Consider the following 11618-nt stretch of genomic DNA (forward strand, 5'->3'; position numbering starts at 1 on the left):
GTCGAGTAGAGAGAGGTCTTGGATTCACCAAGTGATAGCTGTACAGAATATTCCCTTTGCTCAATATATGACGGTCCATAGACTAAAGAGAAGGAGAGATGGTGAGAGACTGGTCCGTTCAGAGAACAGTGGGAAACAGGCTCACGGGCTCTCCTCCATCTGTCCTTACAACATTACGCTTATCCAACCAGTAGCGGGGCAAGTCTGGGTGAACAGGATAGTGTCAACAAATTACATGGGGTGGCAGCGGAGTGCGCGTAATGTGGGTGTGGTGTAGAGCGCGTAGTTGGGGCAGCCTTCTGACACTGAGGAAGTGAAAGACTCTCGGCCGCAGAGCCTTAAGGAGCTAAAGCCCATATAGAGGAGGTGTTCAGCGGCTTCACTGGCAGTGGTCCCGATACGCTCACAGCCCAGCCGTTCTCCTCCTGACCCACACCACTACAGCTGCTACTGGAGTTAAGACGCTTTTTCATTGTCAAAGCAACAGACTAATCCAACTACCATAACGATGTCCCTGTGTCCTCTGTTCCCTTTTCTTAAATAACATCATATATACACAATATCATTATATACATTATACTATCGTTATATTTCTGTGGTACCGATATTATCTGTTAAATTATCTGCTAAAACTAAGTTAGTTTTACTTAGTTAGTTAATATATTATTTACGTTATATTTGTGAAACGTATTAGTGTGTAATGTAATGTTCTTATAAGAAAATAAAAAATATTGCATACGGAAATCTTGAACACAAACCGCAGCAGTATAAACCTTGGTAATGTTAGGAGCAGAACACTTTCGGGAAAGGGGGAGGAGTCACCATCTAACCGAAGATCTTCCCTAAAGTGAGATTTCTGTTTGCATAAAAGTGCTGCCAACCGCCAAGAAACAACAAAGTTTTCTGAAGCCAAATTGAGGGCGTGAGCTTTGCCATAGAGAACTGCTTCGATTATGAAGGGGACGAGTCATCACCTTTTTCCTGTTTGCACTTGTTGCAAAATACTCCTTGTCCCATCCTATCAATTTAACAGTGATGTTGAATTACCCAGTTACACTCTGCTCTGGATCATGCCATGGTGGTGTCATCGAGTTGAGGCATTATCAGGAATCTCAATCAGGGTCCATCATCACGAAGATGGTTGCTAAACTTGACGGAGATCATTTAACCACAGGGGAAGGATTTTTTAAGAAGAGGTTTGAAAACAGGGATGGAAAATTCTCTCTAACCATCTCCTCAGCTGAGTACAATGACATGGGGTTGTACAAGTGTGTCTGTGGCAAGTACAAACAGCATGTAAATCTACAAGTATTGGTCCCCACTGAAATATCTGCCCATGTTGGAGGAAATGTCACACTTGCCTGCCATGGCTTAACTAATAAAATGACAAAGGACAGTGAGATATTTGTCCAGTGGATGAAAGATGGACAGAATGTGTCTACCATCAGTGCAGGGAATATAACCTATGGCTCTGGGTATAAGGACAGGGTATCTGTGTCCATGGATGGTTACCGAAAGGAGACATTTTCCTCAACCTCACCGACTTACGCCTTTCTGATCAGGGGACATACTGGTGCTTCTTCGGCCCTGACCACCAGAGAGGAAATCCAGGAGCTGTCATTCTCACTATCACACCAAAAGAAAAGCCAGACGACAACACAGGAATGCCAACATGGGTGAAGGTGGTGGTGGTGGTGTTGGTGGTTGTTTTGGTGATCATCCTAGTTGCTGATTACTGTTTTCTTGGAGGTAGATTGAAAGAGACAATGGCTGCTTGGTTTAAAGGGACTTGTTTGAGATCTCAGTTCAATCCCTGTCTAGAAGGGGAACAGGGTGGGGAGCATCTCTCTGTCACCATAAGTGAAAGTGAATCAGAGACAGAAGAAGACAGGACTGGGACAAGGACATGTTTTGTCCCCTATGCACCTGCCTGTATCATCAGAGCCCTGTCAGGACCTCCCTCTACCACTGGCCTTGTTACCAAGGCTACTGCCGGACCTCCCTCTACCCCAGGCCTTGTTATCAAGGCTACTGATGGACCTCCCTCTATCCCAGGCCTAGTTACCAATGGTACTGATTGACCTCCCTCTATCCCAGGCCTTGTCACCAATGGTACTGAATGACCTCCCTCTATCCCAGGCCTTGTTACCAAGACTACTGATGGACCTCCCTATAATATCTATTTCATGATTGTTTACTGTCTCCAGTTTGTTTAATAAAATGTTAAACTTGAACTTTTGGTAGTTGAATGTATTTTGTACATGATCAATTCATTTTCCACATCACATTATGGATATACCTCAAATGTTATTCTACAAGATAGACACAAAACAACTGAATCAATCGTTAAACTACATGGTTTACAATATGTGATGATGGATACTGTTCTCTGTGTGCTATGTAGGTCTACTATGATGGATGCTATGATTGACAAAGCAAAAGAACATATCATATTAGAAATCATCTTTGTAGAATGTGGTTTCTATATTTTACAGCTATTGTAGCCTAACTATTTATAACAATGTTTTAAATGAAGCTAAAATATAATTCACAGTTGTAAAACAAATGGTGTCTCATATCGTCTCTCTTTTTACTACCATACTATTTGTATTGTATTGCCAGAAACATGATTTTAGACCATGGTCATGGGAAATGTTTAAAAAGATTGACAGTTGTAACACAAATGGTGTTTCCAATCATCTCTCCTTACAGTTCTGTACAGTACTAATTAGAGTGTGGAAATGGCTTTAAACACAATTTTAGGCCATGTTCATGGACAACTGTTTCAAAAGCTATTTCACATGTGTAACACACAAATATTGTATCCTACCAACTGTCCTTCTAGATCTGTAATAGTTGCATTGTGGACAATGTAACGGTTTTGACTTGAGGTTATTTATTATTTATAGGGGTGCCAGGTAGGTTGTGCCTACCAGAGAAAAAAAACATTGGTTTCTCCTTTTGGTTTGGGAGGGAATGAGTCCCATCTGGTCCGTCAAGTCTACACCAATACAAAGGACTTATGTAAAAGTCAGGATGGAAATAAACTTTTCATAAACCCTTACAACATTGGAAAGAACTTCAAAAACAACGACATTATTTTGCGTGGGTTGTATTAGCAACATCAATGATTACACACATATATAATAATATCACAATGAGTTCTGGTTCTCCTAGAAATGTCCTGTACCCCGGGCCTAAAAAGAGTCCAGCCCGGTAAAGGAGTTCAGGGAACTCCCGTGACCTTAGTCACGCAATGTTTGTCCGTTCATTCAAGTGTAGCGTAAACCCAGTATTAATCATACAATCAATATAACAATTATTTTACCACAGAACTTTAAAGCGTATCAACTCTTACTAAGTCCTCAACTACAACTAACTACATAAATCATCACAGTATACCTCACATCAAAACAAATGAAATACCATATACAAAAAAGGTTGAAGTCAGTCGGTCAGTCAGACAATCCAATCCGCCAACGGATTATTCGTTGGAGCTCTCGCTCTTATAGTAGCACGTACACAGTATACAGTAAAACAGTCACAGATAGAATATAAATAAATATAAATAGAACAACAACTGAAAGTTCAGAGTGGTACGATTATAATAACACTACAGTCATGAATGCTAAAGTGTTAAAAACAGCAGTCAGATAAAAGCTATTCTTGAACCTGGTAGTGGAGGTGCTGCTGTCCTTCCTCCACACAGTAAGCCTGCCCGACTGTCCTGTACCTCCCTCTGGGTGGCAGAATAGAGAGAAACCGACGAAGTGTGTAAGTCATGCTGGTGGCTGGTAGCGGAGTCGAGTAGAGAGAGGTCTTGGATTCACCAAGTGATAGCTGTACAGAATATTCCCTTTGCTCAATATATGACGGTCCATAGACTAAAGAGAAGGAGAGATGGTGAGAGACTGGTCCGTTCAGAGAACAGGGGGAAACAGGCTCACGGGCTCTCCTCCATCTGTCCTTACAACATTACGCTTATCCAACCAGTAGCGGGGCAAGTCTGGGTGAACAGGATAGTGTCAACAAATTACATGGGGTGGCAGCGGAGTGCGCGTAATGTGGGTGTGGTGTAGAGCGCGTAGTTGGGGCAGCCTTCTGACACTGAGGAAGTGAAAGACTCTCGGCCGCAGAGCCTTAAGGAGCTAAAGCCCATATAGAGGAGGTGTTCAGCGGCTTCACTGGCAGTGGTCCCGATACGCTCACAGCCCAGCCGTTCTCCTCCTGACCCACACCACTACAGCTGCTACTCGGAGTTAAGACGCTTTTTCATTGTCAAAGCAACAGACTAATCCAACTACCATAACGATGTCCCTGTGTCCTCTGTTCCCTTTTCTTAAATAACATCATATATACACAATATCATTATATACATTATACTATCGTTATATTTCTGTGGTACCGATATTATCTGTTAAATTATCTGCTAAAACTAAGTTAGTTTTACTTAGTTAGTTAATATATTATTTACGTTATATTTGTGAAACGTATTAGTGTGTAATGTAATGTTCTTATAAGAAAATAAAAAATATTGCATACGGAAATCTTGAACACAAACCGCAGCAGTATAAACCTTGGTAATGTTAGGAGCAGAACACTTTCGGGAAAGGGGAGGAGTCACCATCTAACCGAAGATCTTCCCTAAAGTGAGATTTCTGTTTGCATAAAAGTGCTGCCAACCGCCAAGAAACAACAAAGTTTTCTGAAGCCAAATTGAGGGCGTGAGCTTTGCCATAGAGAACTGCTTCGATTATGAAGGGGGACGAGTCATCACCTTTTTCCTGTTTGCACTTGTTGCAAAATACTCCTTGTCCCATCCTATCAATTTAACAGTGATGTTGAATTACCCAGTTACACTCTGCTCTGGATCATGCCATGGTGGTGTCATCGAGTTGAGGCATTATCAGGAATCTCAATCAGGGTCCATCATCACGAAGATGGTTGCTAAACTTGACGGAGATCATTTAACCACAGGGGAAGGATTTTTTAAGAAGAGGTTTGAAAACAGGGATGGAAAATTCTCTCTAACCATCTCCTCAGCTGAGTACAATGACATGGGGTTGTACGAGTGTGTCTGTGGCAAGTACAAACAGCATGTAAATCTACAAGTATTGGTCCCCACTGAAATATCTGCCCATGTTGGAGGAAATGTCACACTTGCCTGCCATGGCTTAACTAATAAAATGACAAAGGACAGTGAGATATTTGTCCAGTGGATGAAAGATGGACAGAATGTGTCTACCATCAGTGCAGGGAATATAACCTATGGCTCTGGGTATAAGGACAGGGTATCTGTGTCCATGGATGGTTACCGAAAGGGAGACATTTTCCTCAACCTCACCGACTTACGCCTTTCTGATCAGGGGACATACTGGTGCTTCTTCGGCCCTGACCACCAGAGAGGAAATCCAGGAGCTGTCATTCTCACTATCACACCAAAAGAAAAGCCAGACGACAACACAGGAATGCCAACATGGGTGAAGGTGGTGGTGGTGGTGTTGGTGGTTGTTTTGGTGATCATCCTAGTTGCTGATTACTGTTTTCTTGGAGGTAGATTGAAAGAGACAATGGCTGCTTGGTTTAAAGGGACTTGTTTGAGATCTCAGTTCAATCCCTGTCTAGAAGGGGAACAGGGTGGGGAGCATCTCTCTGTCACCATAAGTGAAAGTGAATCAGAGACAGAAGAAGACAGGACTGGGACAAGGACATGTTTTGTCCCCTATGCACCTGCCTGTATCATCAGAGCCCTGTCAGGACCTCCCTCTACCACTGGCCTTGTTACCAAGGCTACTGCCGGACCTCCCTCTACCCCAGGCCTTGTTATCAAGGCTACTGATGGACCTCCCTCTATCCCAGGCCTAGTTACCAATGGTACTGATTGACCTCCCTCTATCCCAGGCCTTGTCACCAATGGTACTGAATGACCTCCCTCTATCCCAGGCCTTGTTACCAAGACTACTGATGGACCTCCCTATAATATCTATTTCATGATTGTTTACTGTCTCCAGTTTGTTTAATAAAATGTTAAACTTGAACTTTTGGTAGTTGAATGTATTTTGTACATGATCAATTCATTTTCCACATCACATTATGGATATACCTCAAATGTTATTCTACAAGATAGATACAAAACAACTGAATCAATCGTTAAACTACATGGTTTACAATATGTGATGATGGATACTGTTCTCTGTGTGCTATGTAGGTCTACTATGATGGATGCTATGATTGACAAAGCAAAAGAACATATCATATTAGAAATCATCTTTGTAGAATGTGGTTTCTATATTTTACAGCTATTGTAGCCTAACTATTTATAACAATGTTTTAAATGAAGCTAAAATATAATTCACAGTTGTAAAACAAATGGTGTCTCATATCGTCTCTCTTTTTACTACCATACTATTTGTATTGTATTGCCAGAAACATGATTTTAGACCATGGTCATGGGAAATGTTTAAAAAGATTGACAGTTGTAACACAAATGGTGTTTCCAATCATCTCTCCTTACAGTTCTGTACAGTACTAATTAGAGTGTGGAAATGGCTTTAAACACAATTTTAGGCCATGTTCATGGACAACTGTTTCAAAAGCTATTTCACATGTGTAACACACAAATATTGTATCCTACCAACTGTCCTTCTAGATCTGTAATAGTTGCATTGTGGACAATGTAACGGTTTTGACTTGAGGTTATTTATTATTTATAGGGGTGCCAGGTAGGTTGTGCCTACCAGAGAAAAACATTGGTTTCTCCTTTTGGTTTGGGAGGGAATGAGTCCCATCTGGTCCGTCAAGTCTACACCAATACAAAGGACTTATGTAAAAGTCAGGATGGAAATAAACTTTTCATAAACCCTTACAACATTGGAAAGAACTTCAAAAACAACGACATTATTTTGCGTGGGTTGTATTAGCAACATCAATGATTACACACATATATAATAATATCACAATGAGTTCTGGTTCTCCTAGAAATGTCCTGTACCCCGGGCCTAAAAAGAGTCCAGCCCGGTAAAGGAGTTCAGGGAACTCCCGTGACCTTAGTCACGCAATGTTTGTCCGTTCATTCAAGTGTAGCGTAAACCCAGTATTAATCATACAATCAATATAACAATTATTTTACCACAGAACTTTAAAGCGTATCAACTCTTACTAAGTCCTCAACTACAACTAACTACATAAATCATCACAGTATACCTCACATCAAAACAAATGAAATACCATATACACAAAAAAGGTTGAAGTCAGTCGGTCAGTCAGACAATCCAATCCGCCAACGGATTATTCGTTGGAGCTCTCGCTCTTATAGTAGCACGTACACAGTATACAGTAAAACAGTCACAGATAGAATATAAATAAATATAAATAGAACAACAACTGAAAGTTCAGAGTGGTACGATTATAATAACACTACAGTCATGAATGCTAAAGTGTTAAAAACAGCAGTCAGATAAAAGCTATTCTTGAACCTGGTAGTGGAGGTGCTGCTGTCCTTCCTCCACACAGTAAGCCTGCCCGACTGTCCTGTACCTCCCTCTGGGTGACAGAATAGAGAGAAACCGACGAAGTGTGTAAGTCATGCTGGTGGCTGGTAGCGGAGTCGAGTAGAGAGAGGTCTTGGATTCACCGAGTGATAGCTGTACAGAATATTCCCTTTGCTCAATATATGACGGTCCATAGACTAAAGAGAAGGAGAGATGGTGAGAGACTGGTCCGTTCAGAGAACAGGGGGAAACAGGCTCACGGGCTCTCCTCCATCTGTCCTTACAACATTACGCTTATCCAACCAGTAGCGGGGCAAGTCTGGGTGAACAGGATAGTGTCAACAAATTACATGGGGTGGCAGCGGAGTGCGCGTAATGTGGGTGTGGTGTAGAGCGCGTAGTTGGGGCAGCCTTCTGACACTGAGGAAGTGAAAGACTCTCGGCCGCAGAGCCTTAAGGAGCTAAAGCCCATATAGAGGAGGTGTTCCGCGGCTTCACTGGCAGTGGTCCCGATACGCTCACAGCCCAGCCGTTCTCCTCCTGACCCACACCACTACAGCTGCTACTCGGAGTTAAGACGCTTTTTCATTGTCAAAGCAACAGACTAATCCAACTACCATAACGATGTCCCTGTGTCCTCTGTTCCCTTTTCTTAAATAACATCATATATACACAATATCATTATATACATTATACTATCGTTATATTTCTGTGGTACCGATATTATCTGTTAAATTATCTGCTAAAACTAAGTTAGTTTTACTTAGTTAGTTAATATATTATTTACGTTATATTTGTGAAACGTATTAGTGTGTAATGTAATGTTCTTATAAGAAAATAAAAAATATTGCATACGGAAATCTTGAACACAAACCGCAGCAGTATAAACCTTGGTAATGTTAGGAGCAGAACACTTTCGGGAAAGGGGAGGAGTCACCATCTAACCGAAGATCTTCCCTAAAGTGAGATTTCTGTTTGCATAAAAGTGCTGCCAACCGCCAAGAAACAACAAAGTTTTCTGAAGCCAAATTGAGGGCGTGAGCTTTGCCATAGAGAACTGCTTCGATTATGAAGGGGGACGAGTCATCACCTTTTTCCTGTTTGCACTTGTTGCAAAATACTCCTTGTCCCATCCTATCAATTTAACAGTGATGTTGAATTACCCAGTTACACTCTGCTCTGGATCATGCCATGGTGGTGTCATCGAGTTGAGGCATTATCAGGAATCTCAATCAGGGTCCATCATCACGCTAAAGACGGAGATCATTTAACCACAGGGGAAGGATTTTTTTAAGAAGAGGTTTGAAAACAGGGATGGAAAATTCTCTCTAACCATCTCCTCAGCTGAGTACAATGACATGGGGTTGTACGAGTGTGTCTGTGGCAAGTACAAACAGCATGTAAATCTACAAGTATTGGTCCCCACTGAAATATCTGCCCATGTTGGAGGAAATGTCACACTTGCCTGCCATGGCTTAACTAATAAAATGACAAAGGACAGTGAGATATTTGTCCAGTGGATGAAAGATGGACAGAATGTGTCTACCATCAGTGCAGGGAATATAACCTATGGCTCTGGGTATAAGGACAGGGTATCTGTGTCCATGGATGGTTACCGAAAGGGAGACATTTTCCTCAACCTCACCGACTTACGCCTTTCTGATCAGGGGACATACTGGTGCTTCTTCGGCCCTGACCACCAGAGAGGAAATCCAGGAGCTGTCATTCTCACTATCACACCAAAAGAAAAGCCAGACGACAACACAGGAATGTCAACATGGGTGAAGGTGGTGGTGGTGGTGTTGGTGGTTGTTTTGGTGATCATCCTAGTTGCTGTTTACTGTTTTCTTGGAGGTAGATTGAAAGAGACAATGGCTGCTTGGTTTAAAGGGACTTGTTTGAGATCTCAGTTCAATCCCTGTCTAGAAGGGGAACAGGGTGGGGAGCATCTCTCTGTCACCATAAGTGAAAGTGAATCAGAGACAGAAGAAGACAGGACTGGGACAAGGACATGTTTTGTCCCCTATGCACCTGCCTGTATCATCAGAGCCCTGTCAGGACCTCCCTCTACCACTGGCCTTGTTACCAAGGCTACTGCCGGACCTCCCTCTACCCCAGGCCTTGTTATCAAGGCTACTGATGGACCTCCCTCTATCCCAGGCCTAGTTACCAATGGTACTGATTGACCTCCCTCTATCCCAGGCCTTGTCACCAATGGTACTGAATGACCTCCCTCTATCCCAGGCCTTGTTACCAAGACTACTGATGGACCTCCCTATAATATCTATTTCATGATTGTTTACTGTCTCCAGTTTGTTTAATAAAATGTTAAACTTGAACTTTTGGTAGTTGAATGTATTTTGTACATGATCAATTCATTTTCCACATCACATTATGGATATACCTCAAATGTTATTCTACAAGATAGACACAAAACAACTGAATCAATCGTTAAACTACATGGTTTACAATATGTGATGATGGATACTGTTCTCTGTGTGCTATGTAGGTCTACTATGATGGATGCTATGATTGACAAAGCAAAAGAACATATCATATTAGAAATCATCTTTGTAGAATGTGGTTTCTATATTTTACAGCTATTGTAGCCTAACTATTTATAACAATGTTTTAAATGAAGCTAAAATATAATTCACAGTTGTAAAACAAATGGTGTCTCATATCGTCTCTCTTTTTACTACCATACTATTTGTATTGTATTGCCAGAAACATGATTTTAGACCATGGTCATGGGAAATGTTTAAAAAGATTGACAGTTGTAACACAAATGGTGTTTCCAATCATCTCTCCTTACAGTTCTGTACAGTACTAATTAGAGTGTGGAAATGGCTTTAAACACAATTTTAGGCCATGTTCATGGACAACTGTTTCAAAAGCTATTTCACATGTGTAACACACAAATATTGTATCCTACCAACTGTCCTTCTAGATCTGTAATAGTTGCATTGTGGACAATGTAACGGTTTTCACTTGAGGTTATTTATTATTTATAGGGGTGCCAGGTAGGTTGTGCCTACCAGAGAAAAAACATTGGTTTCTCCTTTTGGTTTGGGAGGGAATGAGTCCCATCTGGTCCGTCAAGTCTACACCAATACAAAGGACTTATGTAAAAGTCAGGATGGAAATACATTTTTCATAAACCCTTAAAACATTGGAAAGAACTTCAAAAACAACTACATTATTTTGCGTGGGTTGTATTAGCAACATCAGTGATTACACACATATATAATAATATCACAATGAGTTCTGGTTCTCCTAGAAATGTCCTGTACCCCGGGCCTAAAAAGAGTCCAGCCCGGTAAAGGAGTTCAGGGAACTCCCGTGACCTTAGTCACGCAATGTTTGTCCGTTCATTCAAGTGTAGCGTAAACCCAGTATTAATCATACAATCAATATAACAATTATTTTACCACAGAACTTTAAAGCGTATCAACTCTTACTAAGTCCTCAACTACAACTAACTACATAAATCATCACAGTATACCTCACATCAAAACAAATGAAATACCATATACAAAAAAGGTTGAAGTCAGTCGGTCAGTCAGACAATCCAATCCGCCAACGGATTATTCGTTGGAGCTCTCGCTCTTATAGTAGCACGTACACAGTATACAGTAAAACAGTCACAGATAGAATATAAATAAATATAAATAGAACAACAACTGAAAGTTCAGAGTGGTACGATTATAATAACACTACAGTCATGAATGCTAAAGTGTTAAAAACAGCAGTCAGATAAAAGCTATTCTTGAACCTGGTAGTGGAGGTGCTGCTGTCCTTCCTCCACACAGTAAGCCTGCCCGACTGTCCTGTACCTCCCTCTGGGTGGCAGAATAGAGAGAAACCGACGAAGTGTGTAAGTCATGCTGGTGGCTGGTAGCGGAGTCGAGTAGAGAGAGGTCTTGGATTCACCGAGTGATAGCTGTACAGAATATTCCCTTTGCTCAATATATGACGGTCCATAGACTAAAGAGAAGGAGAGATGGTGAGAGACTGGTCCGTTCAGAGAACAGGGGGAAACAGGCTCACGGGCTCTCCTCCATCTGTCCTTACAACATTACGCTTATCCAACCAGTAGCGGGGCAAGTCTGGGTGAACAGGATAGTG

The 11618-nt window shown here is 41.5% G+C and overlaps 1 protein-coding gene across 1 annotated transcript; it reads left to right on the forward strand.

The window, feature by feature from the left end:
- The first annotated feature begins 964 nt into the window (after nt 1-964).
- LOC121847418 lies at nt 965-9829 on the forward strand. Its single transcript, XM_042328139.1, has 2 exons — nt 965-1196; nt 8791-9829. The coding sequence occupies exons 1-2, from the start codon at nt 1036-1038 to the stop codon at nt 9674-9676; spliced, it is 1047 nt and encodes a 348-aa protein (XP_042184073.1). The 5' UTR covers nt 965-1035; the 3' UTR covers nt 9677-9829.
- Nucleotides 9830-11618: the final 1789 nt, after the last annotated feature.

Source organism: Oncorhynchus tshawytscha, linkage group LG10 (assembly GCF_018296145.1).
Source record: "Oncorhynchus tshawytscha isolate Ot180627B linkage group LG10, Otsh_v2.0, whole genome shotgun sequence".
NCBI lineage: Eukaryota > Metazoa > Chordata > Actinopteri > Salmoniformes > Salmonidae > Oncorhynchus > Oncorhynchus tshawytscha.